The sequence below is a fragment of the Rhinoderma darwinii genome, chromosome 3 (genome assembly GCF_050947455.1).
Source record: "Rhinoderma darwinii isolate aRhiDar2 chromosome 3, aRhiDar2.hap1, whole genome shotgun sequence".
Taxonomy (NCBI): Eukaryota; Metazoa; Chordata; class Amphibia; order Anura; family Rhinodermatidae; genus Rhinoderma; species Rhinoderma darwinii.
Window position 1 is genome coordinate 95698129 of NC_134689.1, and position 20356 is coordinate 95718484.

At 42.3% G+C, this 20356-nt stretch overlaps 1 protein-coding gene across 6 annotated transcripts in view; it reads right to left on the reverse strand.

Moving 5' to 3' along the window:
- Positions 1 to 20077, reverse strand: part of DBN1 (drebrin 1) — a 75405-nt gene extending 55328 nt beyond the window's left edge. For 2 of the 6 annotated variants that reach the window (XM_075856489.1, XM_075856488.1), the window contains exon 1: positions 19746 to 20076. In XM_075856489.1, the coding sequence (XP_075712604.1) occupies positions 19746 to 19831 (86 nt within the window). In that variant the 5' untranslated portion in view covers positions 19832 to 20076. Of the gene's footprint in view, positions 1 to 19512; positions 19532 to 19745 lie in introns of those variants that run through there. The other 4 variants (XM_075856486.1, XM_075856483.1, XM_075856487.1 and 1 more) reach the window with 3 other exon arrangements.
- Between the last annotated feature and the right edge of the window lie 279 nt (positions 20078 to 20356).

Genomic DNA, 20356 nt, shown 5'->3' on the forward strand with positions numbered 1-20356 from the left:
TTAAAAAGGAAAAAAAATATAATAATTTCAAAATGTGTACACAGCCTTTGTTTCCCTCAACTGTCAGTCCATAGACTGCCAACAGATTGTTGATGGATACCACTATTTTGGGGCTATGAAGAATAATAGATAGTACAGAAAAAGGAATACAATGTATTTACAAAGTAACAAAGTTTTTATGTAGATTATAAATAGTGTCTATTCCCCAATGCTCCTGATCCATAAGCTTCATGGGCTCTCCCAACGTATTTTAGTTCTGTTTGATATTATTCTTTATTTTGGGAGTTATGCTTTTTTATGTTTACTCCACAAGAATGACATTTGGGGCATCAATGTAAAAAAAAAATGTATTACCTTTTACTTACATAATACAAAGTGAGCAGAAGTGATCCAGATTTATGGCCTCTGGCTGATGTGGACATAACGGATATGATTTGGGCCTATTTTTAAAAAAAATAACTCACATAACTAAGTACATGTAGTGCGTTTATATACACGAATGCCAATCTCAGGACAATAGATGCCTTCTTTGTTTACTTGCAGCATTTTAATAAAAGTTGCTCTATGAATGGGACACATCCATAGAGAATAACGTAGTGAATGGAGTCTGTGCACCGATGGTCTCTGATCATTGCGCCATGACATTCCAAGATTGTATATTAAGAAGTGAAGACACTAAACGTGTTCAATCCTTCGAGCAATATTTAATAAAACACAGGTATATTCATCTACGGATACAATATCAGCATAAGGCATCATCCATTAGCGTTCAACAATTCTATAACCCCCTATGGTGAAGGATTGAAACAAACACAACTAGAGTTCAGTAGCACAAAGGCATGGTCCACCTCTCCCACATGGCTCATCGTGCATAGTGGGCAGAAGAGATGCCATACAAGCTTGCATTGCTATTCTTTGAGGAATGTCCTCATGACGTGGCAGTTCTGGAATCGTTCAGGGCTTTCAGTCCCTGTCCAAACAGTATAACTATACATGGTATGAAAACACTTCTTCCTCTAATGTATACAGTTTCATAAATCACAAATATGTATCTACTGCAAAAAAGATACAGCAGACAAATTGGCATGGATAATTTTTCTACACCGTAGAGATCTAAAATTATTCAGTGTGAAATATGACATCCCTTCAGCTTACCAATCCATGGCTACGCAGTAGATTGCCAATAAATCTTACTGGCTTCCTTGGAACATTTCCTCTAGAACATGACATCAACTCCACCTTGAATATGATATCTACATCAGTTCATATGTATTACATCCATGACATACTTGGAATTCAGAATGTGACCTCAGAGCATATTGCAAATATCCTGGCATTTTTCTTTAACATAAACAAGTGACCTAAAACGGTTAAGAGTTTGCATCCTCTTACATTAAAAGAACAAAACCTTCTTGTCTGAACACAATAGACCTTCTAGCATTGTCCTGTTACACAATAATGGAAACATAATCCAGAAAGAAAAACATATGACACCAACGCTAAAATGCTATAAGAACTGACAAAAGACTGATTTATGTTCTAAGATCAACACTCAACTTACAGTTGAAAGAAAAAGTAAAGGCCCTTTTACACCGGCCGACAATCGGCCGATGCAGCGCGCGCCGATCAACGAGACATCATTGATCGGCGCTCGTTTGCTTCAGTGAATGAGTGGTCGTTACTCCGATCGCTCTTCCCCATACGTTATCATGTCGGCAGCGCGTCTCACTGTTTACACAGGGAGATGTGCTGCCGACAACAATAATATTTTACTTTTTTAAAACTATACGACCAGCAGATGATCGAGTGTTTGCTTGTTCATCTGCTGATCTCTGCCCTGTTTACACAGGGCAATTATCGGCAACGCTCGAGCGTTCTATGAATGCTCGTCTGCCCGATAATCGCCCAGTGTAAAACCCCCTTAAGGGAACCCTTTGGCATTACCTGGATTTCTGCAATGATTTGAGGTCAGATGGTCTACAAATGTGACACAGAGATGCAAACACAATCTAACTAAACTAACAACAAACAAACCCTTGTACTGTTCATGTGTTCTATGGAGTATACAAACAGTGCAGGGAGAAAAAGTAAGTGAACCCTTTGGCATTGATTTTTGCAATGATTACTAATAAAATGAGGTCTGATTGTCTATAAAATGTGACTCAAGAATAACAAACACAATCTAACTAAACTAATAACACACAAACAGTTGTACTATTCATGTGTTCTATTGAGTAAACAAACAGTGAAGGGAGGAAAAGAAAGCCCTTATTCACACGACAGGGTTTCACACGGCCGCAGTAAGAACAATAGACCCCTAATGGGGCTATTCACACAACCAATTTTTTTACGGGCTGGGAAACCCGGCCGTCAAAAAATGGGACATGCCCTATTTTCGGCCGTTCGCCCAGCCCCCATAGAAGTCTATGGGGCCAGGTAATACACGGCCATCACTGGAATGTGTCCCGAGTGACGGCCACGTCTACCGTCGCTCGCTGTCTCCTCCTCACAGCGCAGAGTGCTGGAGGAGGAGGAGGAGTTTATGCCATTCGGACGAAGCGCTGTATGTTGCAGGTAAGTTTCTACAATGTGGGGGTGCCCTTATACAGGGGTAGTGTGTGGTAGGGCTGGGGTGTACAGCAGGTGGAAGGGGGCGCTGTGCTGGCTCCCTTCCCCTGCTTGTTTTTAAAAGCGCCCTGGCCCGGCGAATCAGCAGACTATACTAAATATATGTAACTTTTTAACTTTTTTTTTTGTTTGTTTTTTAATAATAAAGCAGTTTGCAAGGGGAATTATATCATTATTTACATGGTTCTCCTCTTCATTCTTGCATGCGCTGTTACATTTGTAGCGGCCCTGCAAGGTATTGTACCACTGCCCCATTCAAGTGAATGGGACAGTGGTGCAATAAAATGCACAGCCTCTTCAAACAGCTGATCGGCAGGGGTGCCAACAGTTGGACACCCACCGCTCTAATATCGATAGCCTTCAATTTTAATAACCCGGATAACCCTTTTATGTAATGGTTCACTTTACTTCTGATTTCATGTGTCTGACTTCTTGTTGTAAGATTCTAGACCACAGTTAAAGGCACGCTCTTATTTGGAAATCAATTTACATTGTATTATTTATAATGAACAAAACCAGTATAAAGCTTGCAAATGAGACTGCATATGTGCCTGCAAATCTTATAGCTGGAAAAATATTCACCAGCCCGTGGACCGGCTGATAGGGAACTTGGGAAAAAACTAAAAACTGAGTAAGGTCTGATTCAGACGAACGTGACGTTTTTGCGCACGCAAAAACCGCGGCGTTTTGCGTGCACAAAAGGCACTTGACAGCTCCGTGTGCCCTGTTCATATGGATGCGCGGCTGCGTGCTTTTCGCGGAGCCGCCATATTTATGACACTCCGTTTGGATGTTTGTAAACAGAAAAGCACGTGGTACTTTTCTGTTTACATTCATTCTTTTACTGTTATTGCGCGAATAACGCTTGTCCCACAGAAGACGTGTATAGGTCCGCGCGAGCCACGTGAAAACCACGCGGCTGGCATGGAGACAAAACACGTTAGTCTGAATCCGCCCTAAGGCTGCCAAGGGGAATTACATTGCAAATACGAGTGATTTGGTTAAAACCAATATATTTAAAAAACTGGTCTTTCATCAAATTCCCTAAAATTTTCAGCACCTCCAAACAGAAAAGGTATTCCTTGCGTAAGTCAATGTTATGAAGTGATGTTTACACAGTCATACAAAAAACTGGAGCGAGAAAAAAAAAAAAAAACAAAAAAAAAAAACTGATGAAATTTTATTAGTGAAGGGCAGAGTCAGGGTGAGAATACTCAGTGCGGCCACATGTGGTGGGGAATAGTTTTACCGGCAAAATTGTGCAGCCATTCGCCATCGCATTTGGGCGTGGTTTAGGTCGCATGCGGCTGCCACTCCGTGTATTCCCAGTGTGGCAATAATTAAAAATCGCAAATGGATCAGTACCCAATGCACCAAGCAGCTGAACAGTATATAGTGTAGCCAAACAGTAATTATTCATCTCTTCAGGGAATGAGCAGCCATGTGCAGTGAATGTGGTTAATTACAAGCAACCAGCACTGGCATCTGTTCCACGGTCATCTGTTGCACTGGTAGCTTTTCCGTCAAATAATTGTAGTAGACAACTGAAGTTCCCTAAGCATCTGTGAGCTATGAGCTCTGAATGCTGGCTAAGATCACTTAAAGAAAACCAAACAGCTGAACTCTTGCCATCTCCGACATGTCTGCCTGGCTTTGCATCTGGACCAGTGGGAAGTCTTTGTGGTCACTGATGGTCATACAACCACATCACACAAAAATATTAAAGTGGCTATCCAGTCATTAGCACTCAAATGATATTTAAGTCAGTATCTATAGGTGATTATCATAAAATATTTATTTTCCACAGATCTTGCTGCTTGGCTTCTTTTTAGCTCATCTCAACTAGGGCAGAGCTGTGTTCAGTGACTTCAGCCTAGCTACAGTGCTTACAGGGAGTGTGAGGTAGTCTGAAACACACCTTCTGTCTTATCATTGGTTCAGTCTGCTGCTCTCTCACTCCCCCTGAAGCTCTGCCTCCTCAGGATTGGCTGATGTTTATAAGCACAAGTCTATTACAGGCTCATCAAAAATTCAGTGCATGGAGGAATGATTATAAAGTACAAATGACTAACCACCAGTGAGAAAAAGAAGAACAGGACACTGCCTCACATATACTGAGGCAAATGAGCCTAAGGGTATGCTCACCCCAAGATTTTTGTCAGAAATATCCTCCCATTGATTTTAATGGGAGTCAGAGGAGTTCTTTCCAAGGCTTCTTTTAGCCGCTCGTGGGGGGGGGGGGGGGGGAAAGCAGCTTGTCCTTTCTTGCCACGGTTTCCACCTCTGACCTCCCATTGAAATCAAGCCAATGGGAGGCAGAAAACACCTGCGTTGCTTGTTTGAGCGGTTTTTTTTTGCCCGCGGTCCTTGCATTAGCTCCAAAGCGAAAAAACGCCGGGCTTAAGGTCGCTTTCAAATGGCAGTATTCAGAAGCCAAAACTAAAAGCTGGTCCAATAGATGAAATGAGGTGCATATCTTTCCATTATGCTTTTTTTCTTTGTAGGTACCACTGTTAGTTTTGGCTTCCAAATACTGGCCAAAATACTGCAGTGTGAAAGTGGCCGTAGCTTGCTTTCACATGGCAGTATTTCGGTCAATATTTTGCATCAGTATTTGTAAGACAAAATTGGAGTGAAACTTACACAGAGAAAAAGTATAAGGGCTTATTTACAAGACATGTTTTCTTTTTTTTAACGGCTGTCACGCGGCTACATTAAAATCAATGCATGTCTATAGGTTTATTCACTCAGTTCATGAAAAACTAGGACATGTCCTATTTTTGCTCATTTTACAAAATCCCTCAATAGACTCAAGTCTATGAAGGATCTGTGAGAACGGGTGTGAACGCGGCCTAATGGAATTCTTTAGACCTCTAAATTAAAAAACTCAAGACGTGCAAAGATTTCCCTTATACTTTTTCTGTGTAGGTTCCACTATGATACTGATGCAAAATACGGTCATGTGAAAGTGGCCTTAGTCGAGTAGAGTCTGGAGTGTTGCTTTAAAGGAAATACCTCGTCCTTCAATTTCTGATGAAAAAAAAAAAAAAAAAAAAATTGATCTTCCCCTGTTACCCAGTAAGGCCGAATTCAGATGATCATGGTATACATCAGTGTGACGGCGGTGAAAACAACAGCCATCACATGGACACGTGTATTTCAATGGGGCCGTTCACACAGCTGTTTCAACGGACCATGTGAAGGGTCAGTTGAAAAATAGAACAGGTCCTATTTTTTCTGTCTTCACGGATCCCTTGACAGACTCCAGTCTATGGGGATCTGTGAAAAAGGGACCCGCACAGGGACAACTGACGTGAAAAACGGCTGTTTTTAACGTCCGAGTTTCCCTACGTTGGTTTGAATTCGGCCTAAGTGTAATCAGATAAAGACAATCAGTTCCATCCAGCACAATGTTACATTTATGGTATTGTAACATATTACGCACAGAACGTCTTAACATTATATTGTTGTCGAAAATGACAAATGTGTATGATGAATTTAAAAGGTGTTAAAATGAATGTAACAAAAATGTAAAAAAAAAATTATTGGCTTTGGGATGGCCTGTGACAAGTTGAGCCCAGTTTTTGCTTTTGTAAAAACTCCAGTTAAGAGTGGACAACGATAAAGCGTCAATCTTTTTTTCTCATATACCGTATGGCATAAACATAAATTAATAAATTAAAACTAGGCAAAGAGTTATTTATTCAGCTCAATCTCACCAGATACATATGGTCACGCACCTCCTAGTACAGTGGTCAGATGTTTCACAGGACAACAGATGTCCAATAGATTTCAGACATCTTCATTACAATAAGAATGCTGACAACACATGGAGTCACACAAGTGCCGTATCTCTACTGAGCGTTGCCTCTTATCTCTATTGTACCCTTCTTTGTCATTGCAAGAACTGTCATCTACAGTGGACCATAAAACAGTTGGGGGGGGGGGGGGATAATCACATTGAAGATTATGTATAAGGCCCGACATTCATCATCTTTGGGCTGGCCATATTGGATAGCGTGACCAGGGCCGGCCTTAGGACTGTGCAACCTGTGCGGTCGCACAGGGCGCATTACCTGTCAGAACTGAGGGAGCACCACTGATCCTGATGGCCTGGGCACCTGGAGCTTGCCCCACAATTCAAACACTTAGTGCCCGGATCTAAGGAAAGGTAGTTGTACAAGATGCATTTCTTAGTTTATTGATTGGGCAGCGTTATATAGACAAATGTCTGGCATGACTTTATTATTAAGTACACAATAAGGGGGGCGTCAATAGAAGGTAATGCACAGAGCACCATGCAACCTATGGGTGGATGGTGTTTTATGCAGTCTTTAAACACACCTGAAGCACTCGTGTGAGCGCTCAGCCGCTTCGTGTCTGTTCGGCTTTTTCCGGAAAGCCGATGTATCGGAGTACGGGCTCATAGACTTTCTAATGAGTCCGTACACTATACATTTATTTCCGGAAAAAGCCGAACAGACACGAAGCAGCTGAGCACTCACACGAGCGCTTCAGCTGCTTCGTTCTAGCGATTGGTGGGGGTCTCAGTGCTCGGACCCCCACCAATCCAAACTTCTGACACGTCACTATGACAGGTCAGAAGTTTGTCAAACGTTTAGCTACACTTAAATCAAAAACGGTTTTTCAGATTTGAATTTTTTTCAATAAAAATCAAATTTTTTATTTGTTGCAAGGTTTAACTCTTTTAAATTCAAAAGGGGAGTACACGCAACAAAAGTGCAACGATTCCGCAGCATAAATTGACATTACGTGGATTGAAAAAAAAAAAAAAAAAAAAAACATCGCAAGTCACTATGTGACCTTTTTTTCATCAGATTTTTTTCCCCCCGCAGTGTGTGGATGAGGTTTGTTCAATGTAAACACTGTGGAACCAAACCTAACAAGAATGGAACCATAGTCACAACAAGACAGCAATAACATGCAGATTTGCCACAGTGCTTCGCCATGATTTTTCCTCAGTTGTGGTGCGCATTAAGGTCCATCCCTCAGTAATTTTGCATTTTTTGCCATGATTTTCGCAAAGTGTGAATATAATAGATTAGAGCTCCAGACCTGAGAAATTTCTTCGAAGATCATGCCTTTTAAACCAACATTTCCCCGAGATGAATTTAACCTTTAGGCAAAAATTCACCCACAATGGCAACAGCACACTACGAACACTAATGTCACTAAATAGAAATTACTGCTAAATCTACTTACAATAGTGAGGTTCTTAACGCACATTGTGATCAAATTGTGTGAGCCCACCCGCCACGACAAGGTGACCTCGGAGGTGGGAACCTACGCTGCACATACACCCGGAACTGGGACTAAGCCTATATAAATCTGGGGATGGTAGGAACCAGAATTAAACTAACTAAAATCACCCAGGGTATAAAATGTATATTAAAAAAAAAAAAACTAAAAAAAAAAACTCATGCAATAAATCTAATAAACAGGTGTATTTATAGTGGTCACAGCATTTGCAAACAAATGTACAGTTCATTGGTATTATATTCTAGCTTTCTTTAGGAGAACGCAGTTATATATATATATATATATATATATATATATATATATATATATATATAAATAAATAAATAAAAATAACTCAGGCAATATACAATTTTAGGTGGCTTTGTAGAGGTCATTTTCTTTGTTCTAAAAGGTCCAGACATTGTGGTTATTTGACAGATGGTGTAACAAAACAAATAATTGTGAAAGGAAATGTAGATGTTAGCAAAAGACGCCCCACAGACTGCAATCCATGACTTGACAGCTGTTTGGCAGCTCCAAAAAAGCTAAAGAAGTTAGTGAGGAAATGCTGATCAGCCCTGCAGGGATCTGTCTTATCAAACCCTATACCAAACATATCATCCATTCTAGTCAAAAAGAAGACATGTCCTAAAAGCTTAGCAATAATTCATTGTCATGCCATACAACATTCCAGAGCTGGGGAGCTAAAAACGCAAAAGATTCATTAAGATTCTCTTATCTACATAACACATTCTGTGCATGGCTTCAAGCATGAACACAACATGGCGCATAAGTGGATTCTGGATTTCTAAGGGTATATTCACTGCGTTTGGTGGTAAACAACTGCGATTTGACTGCTGCGTGTGAATATACCCCAAGGATCGGGTCCCACAGGCTGTCTTTGCTGCATTTTTTTTTTTACCAGCGTTTGTTTATGTAAAGCCGCAGCAAAACAATGTTGGTCTATGTAGTTTTCTAAGGCTGGGTACACACGTTGCAGTAAAAATGCACTTTTTGCCGTGATTTGCGGCGAAGTCGCACCGTTTTGTCACAATTTTACAAAAATATCCTGTGAATATGCCATAATTTTCCAAGATGGGAAAACCCCTTTAAGAATGGTCTCTCACACAGCTTTTTTTTTTTTTTTTAAAGAAAAAGCTACGTTTTTGTGGCAGTTCTTTATGCAGTTTTCAATGCGTTTGTTTTGGGGTTTTTTTATATCCAAAACAGAAGTGGATTCAAAAGGAATGGGAGAAATAAAAGGACTGATATTTCTCCTTCCTTAGGGATCCACTGCTGGCTCTGGCTAACAAAAGCGTGTTGAAAACTTCCATAACAAAAAAAAATAATATATATAAATATATATCACCCAATATAAAAAAGACTGTGTAAAACCACTTTAAGTTCTCTTTCACACGGCAGTATGTTTGTCAGTATTTGGAAGCCAAAACCAGGAGTGGAACCTACATAGAGAAAAAGGGTCCATTCACACATTGCAGTACAGGTGAGGTTAGAACCGCATACGTTTTTACTACGATTTGATGAGTGGAACGGATTTTCAGTCGAAGAAATTTCTGTTACGAAATCTGCCGCATGTGACTGCACCCTAATGGCCAAGAATTTCCCATGTGAGGACCACACAAGAATTTATCAAATATCATGATAATTCTTATTTCAATAAAGAAACAAAACCCAAAATCCATGTAATGGCGTCTACTGAAGAAAGTTCTGACAATAAGACACACAGTGCAGATTCGGTCAGTATATTGAATTCATATTTTTACGCTAAAATCAGAAGTCGAACATAAACACAGAAAGAGTATAAGGCCGGGTTCTCACGTAGAGTAAACACTGCAGAATTTCCGCAAAGGAAATCTGTGCGGAAATACAGTAGTAGCAAAGTGGATGCAAAGTCCGCAACAGAAAACCACGTGTTGCGACTTTTGCAGCGGAATCGCATGGATTAGGCTGCAGCGTCACATGGCCTGCAACATCATCTTGGGAGGCCGGACTACGCGCAGCAAAGAGGGAGGGGGTAGGTACGGTCTTTTTTTTCCCTCTTTAGCCCAGCAGCAGCAGAAATTCTGCAGCGGAAATTCGGTTAGAAAAACCGCACCCCAATGTGGTGCGGTTTGGCGGACGGAAGATGCTGCGTGTTCCAGGTCGGATACGGTGCGCGCATTTTACGCGGCGTATCTGATCCATGGAAACCCGGCTTAAGTGTATGTCCACACATAAACACAGACGATTTATTGCAACAGATTTGATTGCGGAGAATCCGCAGCAGAGTGGATGAGATTTGAACAAATCTTAACCACATGCTGCGTAAAAGATACGCCGAAAAAACATTGATAAATTGACCTGCGGTGGGGTTTTCAAATCCGCAGCATGTAAATTTATGCTTCGGAATAACGGCTTTTCCCGATTGAATTCAATGGAGAGGTAAAACCCGCATAAACATAACAGATGTTGCAATTTTTTGCGGTGAAAAAAAAATATTATACTTATCCACTCTCTGCTTCTGTGTTCAGCCCGGCCTCCTGGGATGACATTTCATTCAGTGTGACTTCTGCAGCCAATCACAGGCTGAAACGGTCACATGGGATGAAACATCATCCCACGAGGCTAGGCTGCAGGACATCAGAGGGTCGCCAGGACTATGGGTAAGAATAGGCTTTTTTTTTTACCTGCAGTTTTCCGCAACGGACATTCCGGCCAAAAAACTGCACCACAATTTAGTGCGGGTTTTCGGCTGAAATTCCCTGCGGGGAACAGGGTGGAAATGGTGTACTTTTACGCAGCGTATCCGCCCTGTGTGATCTATGTGAAAAGCAAATATTAGTCAGATCTAGATAAACGCTACGTTTACACTCGATGGGGTACATCTAATCCCAGCTTCTTGCACAAGGCCGTATTATGGCTCCTAAAACTTCCTAGTTGTACACAGCTTTAATAGGGCACCCACAGACGTCTAAAGGGCCCTGTTGTAATATAGTATACCTCTAATTTCATATGAAAGCACAAGGAGAATTTTTTACGTTGAATATACCATATGTACACAGGTGCCCAGCAGGCAAGGTTGCCCACTTTAAAAATAAGGGAATACTGATGCTACTATTGGCTCATTCCCATCTATTTCTCAAAATTACCACTGAGGTATATTTTGGAGAGCCATGAGTGAGGTGCTCTATGGCTAGCAACACTATCCCCTTTTTGCTACGCGGCAGCACAGCTTAGAACCTACCCTGCTCAGATTAAGTCTGCTTCCGCACAGACTTTTTGAGCACCCCTCCCCCCTAGCGATTGGGCAGAGCACTCGCTCTGCCCGATCACTGAGAGAACTTGCAGCTATACAGCAGTATATCTCTATGATCAGTACTGGACTCCAGGTATGAACGTTTAACACATGCACTGCTTTATACCACCAGTGTTCCTGACCAACCCCTTCACTGACCTAGACGGATTCTGATATGAACATCCTCACAGCCCTAGACCAACTAATTATTAAGGTGCTGCGAGTTCTGATTTATTTGATGATGCTCTGTATCGCCCAGCGTAGGCTCGGTTCACATCAAGTCAGAGCCTTCTCCCGGAGGTATACAATGGGAGTATTTGCTAACATATATATCTCTGAAGGAAGGTTCCAAGATATGCCACTGTATAGCCATACAGTGGCATATGTCGTTCATAGGGTCCATTGTGAAAAAACGTATACTGCTTAACATTTTTTTCTGGATGCCTCTGAGTGGAATAGCACTGTCTACTACGCTATTCCATACAGTAAAAAAACAAGGTACATCAACATATGCCAAAAAAGACGCTCTTGGAATACGTCGGGTCAATGGGGGCCTATGGATACAATCGACATACACCGCACTTACTGTTGAAATGTGATGTGAACACAACCTTAATGGGAACAAAGCCTAGGTTCTAAGTGCCACGCTCACTGGCTACAAATGCTTAGATGGAACACTGACTAGCACACAACGGTTATCAAATCAGCAGCTAGGATACCAGGGGCCCATATACCAATCTTGCAAAGGGGCCCTCTGTTGTTGGTGTACCCTCTAAGGCCCCATGCACACGACCGTAGTTCTCATCCATACTTACGGATGAAATTGCAGACGCATTCATTTCTATTGGCCACGGACACCTTTCCGTATATTTCAGGATGTGTGTCCGAGCCGTAGAAATGTATCCGCAAAATTTAGCACATGTCCTATTCTTGTCTGCAATTGCGGCACGGACTCGCCCATTGAAGTCTATGAATGCTTCCACAATTGCGAACGGCTACGGATGTGTATCCGTAGCCTTCGGATCCTTTATTTGTGGACAATAAAAACCCTTACGGTCGTGTGTACGGAGGCCTTAGTCGGCCGAATGCGAATTTAGCCGACTGCTATGAAGTGTATGGCAAGCTTTAGGCCTACACTTCCAATACTTGCTCCAAATAATAACACTAATTATGTTTCAGAAATCCAAGAAACGTATTACTCTTATCAGCTAAGGTTTCTCTTATCGCGGTCAACAGTGCTTTTAAAGTTCAAGGTAATATTGCTGTGGAATCCATTTTCATTAGGTGCTAATAATACAAGGACTAGAAGGCAATTGCTTCATAATAAAGGATTTCCAGAAAGGACTGTAAAAACGCTTTATATTGTACTAAACTTCTAATTAAAGGGAAGAATTACCTTAAAAGGAGTTGGGATTTTTAAATCTCTCGTACAGTCATTGAGAAATAGAATAAACCTTCTTCTGTGCAGAGAACATATTTCTGTTATGAACAATGTTCCACAGGACTGACTCGTATAATAACATCTCTCAACCAAAAGAATATGCGTCTGCCTGCAGAAAAGTAAAAATCTCTAGATCACTAAGGTCACGTTCACACTACATACGATAAGTGGCTGAAAATTACAGAGCTGTTTGCAAGAAGCCTCTGATTTCAAGGTTTTTTTAAGCTGAAAATTAAGCTTTTTTTTTTCCAGACGTTTTTCATAGTGTCAATGGAAAATCAGCTCCAAAAACGCCTCAAGAAGGGATATGCTACTTTTTATGAGGCTTCGTCTTAAGTTTTGTTTTTTGTAATTCAGCAGAGTAGAAATACACCTCATGTAAGCAGCACAGTGTATTTCCCATTGAATGTAATGGGAAGCAGTTAAGCTTTTTGCTAGTGTTTTTCCAGGCGTTTACGCTCAGAAATACACCTGAAAAAACTACTACATGTGAACATACCCTAAGAGTAATACATATAAAGATCACGTGTGTGTTATAAAAATATATAGTGACGTTTGTTCATTTGGCACTGGCTTCTTGCTTCTACTTTCTGAAATTTATTTTAATCAAATCTCTTCTATTACAGATTTTACAAATATATAAAGGTGGTCAACCTCACAAAAAGGAGTAGAATTAGAATATCCAAGAACAAAAGGTCATAAACCGCATAATACAGACTTCCATGAACGGTGCTTATATTCTGCTAATAGCATACAAGGAAGTGGTGGGAAATCTGATTGTTACCAATGTACCTCCCGTAGACTTTAGGGAGATGGTCACCACGACTAACCCGTCCTTTAGGCCTTTTAGGGCATATGGATGTCCGAGTCCCCTGCTCGGGACCCACATCTACGTGCCAGAACAGAGAGACATTATGTCAGAGTGGCTCGGTTTTGGGAGACTGGGCACGTCCATGCATTACATGGAAGGCCTTACATTTTACGGCCGGCATGAAACGATAGATTTCCCCTTCAGCGGCCACAGCAGGAGAAACGTGTGGCGGTCAGTGTCTACCTCTAGAGATAAAAGCGGATTGCTTGGGGTTAGAGAAGCCAACTTTTTGTTTATTTTATTAGGTTATCTTCATGAGACAACCCCTTCATGGAGAGTGACAACACATGCATTAGACATTTCTCTGCCAGGCATAGGGGACCTGGCACACCCGTTCTTGCAGTTCTGGGGGGTTCCAGCAGTTGGACCTACCATTCAGTCATATAAGTATTTTTAGTGGCGCCACAACCGAGCTTAAGCGATGCAAGGAATATGGTGATCGTCTTTATCAATCAGCCTTCTTTTCTCAGCCAGAAAGAATAGATATTTTTACATATTGTATTCAATTCTTGACACATACATACAGGACAATAAGGGTGTATTCCCACGAGCCAGTTTTGCAGGGGGTTTTGCTGCAATTTGAGCAGATTTGCAGCAAAAACACTGCGATTTGGCACACAACTGGCATGTGTGAATATACCCTAAAGACATAGGTTTTATTGATGAGTTATACAGGTACCATTATCCTTTATTGCCAGACAGACTTCATTGGTTGATAGGATATAAAACAGATGTGTTAGTAATGGAAATTGTCCTGAGATGAAGGTTCAAATATCGGCAGTAACCATTTCAGGAAGGAAAATGTAAAGTTGTGCGGTTTTCCAAATAATTACCAAAGATTGCCTGGAAGCTATACTATACCTGTAATAGGTTTGCTCAAAACAGCATTAGTTTAGGTCTCATGCACAAGGATTCCCTATAGTTCCATATTACGTAGCCATAGGCGTTCCATGGGCCACTATACGATACCTCATCGTATTTTCCACCAGAAGCAATACCTCTGTAATACTCGATGCAATTGAACATGCCAAGAATTCTTTACTCACAGATTCATACGGAAGGTTAGGAGATAGAGTAAGGGCCCAGCATTACAGATACGGAATTCATAAAACACTTGTGTGACTGTTGAACAGAAGCTCTCCAATGGACCAGCGAAGATGATACTCTAAGGCCCAGCTCACACTGAATTTTTTTGGCGCCGATATTGACATGGAAACCGCGTCAGAACCAGCACCAAAAAATGGCCGAAATCACGGGGGGCGGGGGGGGGGGTCTTGGGTGGAGAAGCGGCGTGTCCTTTCTTGCCAGTGTTCCGCTTATAACCTCACATTGAAATCAATGGGAGGCAGAAAAAGCGTTTCTAATGGCATTTTTTGCCCAGAGTCCTCAATGGCCACGGGTGAAAAACGCTGCAAAAACCGTGGCAAAAAACATGCAGGCAGGCCAAAATCTTTTTCTGCCTGCAAAATACTCACTGTGAACTAGGCCTAATAGAGTGTCTCGGACTACCAAAACACACATAGGGCAGTCTGAGAAGTTGGCGGTTATTTCACATACATGAAAAGGGCACTGGGAATGCGATAAACAATGGCAGCAAAGTTGAAAAGGTGGGCACCAGGTATGTTAACTGTATATTCTGATTTGATTAGTGAAATTATTACAGTGACCCGGAGGTTTACTTTATTGAATTAATAGATCACGTGTGTTAGGCCTTCTTCACACGAACGTGTCAGTTTTGCGCACGTAAAAAATGCAGCGTTTTTACTGCATTGCAGTTCCATGTGACATCTGTGTACGGTGCGTCTGCATTTTTTACGCACGTATGTCATCCGTAAGTCACGCTTTTTTACGTCAGCAAAAAAAAAACTGGAAGGCGTTTTTCTTTTTCTCATTTCTTTAGCAACTCTTGCGTGAATCGCGGACAGAACACGGATGACGTCCGTGTGCTGTCCGTGATGTTCACGCACCAATAGTCTTCAATGGGTGCGTGATGCGCAAAAAACGCACAAGTATAGGACATGCAGTGAATTTCACGCAGCGGACACACGCTGCGTGAAAAACACAATGTCTGAATGGCCCCATTGAATTGCATAGGTCTGTGTGACGTTGTTTTAACGCGCATAACACGGACGTGAACTTCGCTCGTGTGTGTGTGTATAAGGCCTTAGGATTTTAGCACACATTTTTTTCTGCAGTTTATTAAGCAAAAAGCCAGGAGTGGATCCAAAGAAAATGCAGCCAAAAATCTTCTCGCTTGCAGTACCCAATGGCCACAAGATTTTGCGGACAAATTGTACAGCCATTTAGTACCGCATGTGGGTGTGGATTCTATGGGACTGACTTTCTGTTTATGATCCACACCTTGTTTTGGCACAAAAAAAAAATGCATTAAAAAAACCTGAACAAAAGCTGAATGTGTACTAGCACCCTTAGGGTATGTGCACACACACTAATTACGTCCGTAATTGACAGACGTATTTCGGCCGCAAGTACCGGACCGAACACAGTGCAGGGAGCCGGGCTCCTAGCATCATACTTATGTACGATGCTAGGAGTCCCTGCCTCGCTGCAGGACAACTGTCCCGTACTGAAAACATGATTACAGTACGGGACAGTTGTCCGGCAGCGAGGCAGGGACTCCTAGCATCGTACATAAGTATGATACTAGGAGCCCGGCTCCCTGCACTGTGTTCGGTCCGGTACTTGCGGCCGAAATACGTCCGTCAATTACGGACGTAATTAGTGTGTGTGCACATACCCTTATCCTACAGAGAAAATGAATGTTATAGCCTACAGATTCTGAGCTCTGCGTAAAAGAAAGCTCCATTATAACACGTGGTACTCCTGATGAGACACCAGCTGCTCCTGCCAATGATCAGACGTCAGGACAATGCAGTTGTACAAGACACAGCTGTATCCCTGGCTCAGTACAGCCAAACGTGTAATGCAGTGAAGCGCTCTGAGACAATCTCGGCATCTACTGGATGTAGGACTCATATTTCATTAGTGAACTAAAAACAAAGGGGAACTTTGCCAGAAAATGCATTGCTATATTTCCAGCCTATCCCATGAAATTGAAACTGTGAAGCTCTATGAGGTGGCTCATAACCAGCATTTAGGAGCAACATGAGAAACTTACAAGAATCTAAACATGGAATCAGAGGAGGTGCGGGCAGAGATTAGGAACCTAAGGTGGGGTCTGGCAGAGACCAGAAACAAGAATAATGGGGGGAGTGCCGTCTGGCCGAAAAAGGATAGTCCATGGAGCAGGTCAATGACATTATAGATTTGTTGCTACATTAAGACTATTTTTATGAGATCTGCTGATAATTTGATGTCTATGGCCCACCATATAAGATAGTCAGCAGATCCAACCCAAATTATGTAAGGCCTATGGCCCACCATATAAGATAGTCAGCAGATCCATCCCAAATTATGTAAGATCTATGGCCCACCATATAAGATAGTCAGCAGATCCGACCCAAATTATGTAAGGCCTATGGCCCACCATATAAGATAGTCAGCAGATCCAACCCAAATTATGTAAGATCTATGGCCCACCATATAAGATAGTCAGCAGATCCATCCCAAATTATGTAAGATCTATGGTCCAGCATATAAGATAGTCAGCAGATCCATCCCAAATTATGTAAGATCTATGGCCCACCATAAGATAGTCAGCAGATCCAACCCAAATTATGTAAGATCTATGGCCCACCATATAAGATAGTCAGCAGATCCATCCCAAATTATGTAAGATCTATGGCCCACCATATAAGATAGTCAGCAGATCCAACCCAAATTCTGTAAGATCTATGGCCCACCATATAAGATAGTCAGCAGATCCAACCCAAATTATGTAAGGTCCATGGCCCACCATATAGGATAGTCAGCAGATCCCACCCAAATTGTCTGGATATGCCAATAAACATGTAATGTCTATAGTCAACACTGGTGAGGACCAAGATAAGTATAAAGATGAGGCTTCATGGCGTTTAAACGATACTTGAGTAATAAAAGGCAGAGGTCTAGAGGAGAGCAGACTGTAAGTATTAAACCGCTTACCAGGAGTGTCAATTGGTGGGTGAAAATGAGCTGGCCATATAGGCCATTCCCCTGTCTACAGCCATTCAGAATAGCCAAGAAGAATCACGTGACATACACCCCTGACCAGGAGGCGGAGCTTATTTTCTAAGGCCCCAATTGCCATTTTTTGAGATCACTCAAAGGCGGGACTTGTGCCAACGAGTTATTTTTTTTTTTCACAAAGCTCTGTCCTAGAGACAGATTCCCTTTAAAGCATTATGTTCACCCTAGATTGTAATATATTTATAGTCCAATACTGCCAGGTCATGTTAATTTAGTACACATAGCATCTCCTATAATAAAAACGAATTATATGGAAATTTATCAATGTAAATCTATACATTTTAGCAAGAATAGTACAGGTTTTGTTGTATGTAAATCTGAAGTATGTGGAAAGAGATAGGAGCAAAGGGGTTAAAAAAAAAAAAAGCTGAAAAATTGTGAAAAGAATCAGAGCAACACTGCAACAAGTTGTCAAGAAAACAAGACAAAGGCAACGTGAGGATTAGTGGAGTGAGAAAGAAAAGCAGGAGATATATATATATATATATATATATATATATAAACAGCCGGCTACCTATTTGTAAACGTATAGAACATCAATTCAAATACAGGAACATAGCGAGGACACAAAGCTGGTCGTAGAAGTAAAGATTTTTGAGCCAAGGATTTCAAGAGGTTTGAGACACAATTGTTATGTCTATCATGACAAGTCATCAGTTCCATTGCTCCGAAAAACAAAAAACGGAAAATACAGGCACGCTTTAGAATGTGCATAAAATCATTACATGAATGGCCAGCTGAAGGTGGGATGAGATTTACAGGATATAGATGGAAACATATAAATAAAACCTCTACACAGCAAAATAAACAGCAAGAGAACAAAGAAAGAGTAAAGAAAAAGAAGGGATGAGGTAATACTTCGTACTAGGGATTGGGAGCCAAAAGACCATTCACTGGACAGAAGTGGCCCAGTAACAGGAGCCGCATCACCCCCTCCCCCCAGGCTTCTTCTATCCCCCAATCCCAGGGTATACAGAGCTACCTCCAAAAAAGGGAAATTAACCCTAAATTAAAGGGATCATTCCCAAAGGAAGTGTCAGCAATCCTAGGAGCTGATCTCAACCATTTTTTTTTTTACATGCTGTAATGATTTGTCTGATGTCACCTCCCCCCATCCCTTCCCCACCCAAATGTAAGTTCTCAATGTCTCCCCAAGGTCTCCTCCCACACAATCCCCCCTAAATCATCTCAGATAACAGAGCAGAGGACTGGACTCTATCCTATGTGGTGACCCACCCTCCCTGTTCTCCAGTAATGTCCTCCAATTCTCTTTCTGCTGTTCACCAGACACAAAGAGGCAGATCTAATAAAGCAGCCCCCATCCAGACCCTGTGCACAGCATCCTAGGCAGTGCGAGCCCTGGGTATAATGCCATCTGCCTGCAAATTCAGCATCCTCCTATTATTCTAGCTGCAAATACAGGAGGGGGGGTAGACAATTGCAGCCAAACAAGCTGCAGAACACAAACCCTGCCTGTGAATCAATGACAGCTACACAATCCTGACTGCTATTAATCCAATCAGGCCTGCAGCCCAGTAACAGGGGCAAAAAAATCCCCTACTACCCACTGGCAGTGCCTGATCCATTAGTAATAACCTGACAGGTGACCCATGCACACAGATCATGGCCCAAACAATATGCATCCTAACTGTAATGTGCCCCACCCCTCATACCATCATGTGCAAGCATCACTATGGATATGGCAGCTCTTGACATTGTATGCATCCTACACTGTTCTTGTGTGCCCTACTTGCTACAGTCACTAGGCACCCCAATCCCTGCAGGGATTAAGGCCCCTCCCCCAGCCCTGCCCTATTCCTCCACATTACCTTATGTACTGCACCATTTTATCAAATGCACCCCACTTACCCACCAGCCAGCGCAATTAACCCCCCCGATGATGCCTTGGCAATGCCATATAGAGAATGGCAATGCCACTCCAGCAGAGCAATGTCCTCTTCGTACCAGCACCCTCATTCTTAGTGCACCCTCATTCTGCAGCACAATGCAGTGTCCGTACACGTGCATATGCCCATATCACAGAGCCAGGTGTCCCACAAGTACCCCAGGCACAGCAGGGTCCTAATGCCAGTCTTACTCACCAGTCTGTGGGGGTCTGATCCTGGATGACATCCTGATAGGCAGCCAGCAGCTCCAGGCGGTAGGGTTGGAAGGTAACGGAGGCCATGCCGGCTGCAGGCTGACTGTGTGCCGGGGGATGGAGAGACGAGGCAGCGGACTGAGGGAGGGATGAGGAGGAGAGAGATGGAGAGAGGTGGAGGCAGTAACTGCAGCTGGGGAAGGGGAGGGCCGGGGTGGGAGGGGGAGCTGCGGGGTCCTAGTGCAGGGACGGACGTAGCTAATGCCAGGATTTACCCCAGTTCATACGTAGTGTTGTGTGTAGACGGATGTCAGGTGTGAGGAGACTGCTGTCTGTGTCCTCTGTCATCACTGGGATGTTACGTCCCAGAAATTTACCTCATGAATTACCTCAGCGGCATAGGGAATCCCATAATAGCAGGGAACCCACATACCATTGTTATTGTTATATCCCATAATGCTAGGGACCCCTCATACCATTGTTATTGTTATATCCCATGATGCTAGGGACCCCTCATACCATTGTTATTGTTATATCCCATAATGCTAGGGACCCCTCATACCATTGTTATTGTTATATCCCATAATGCTAGGGACCCCTCATACCATTGTT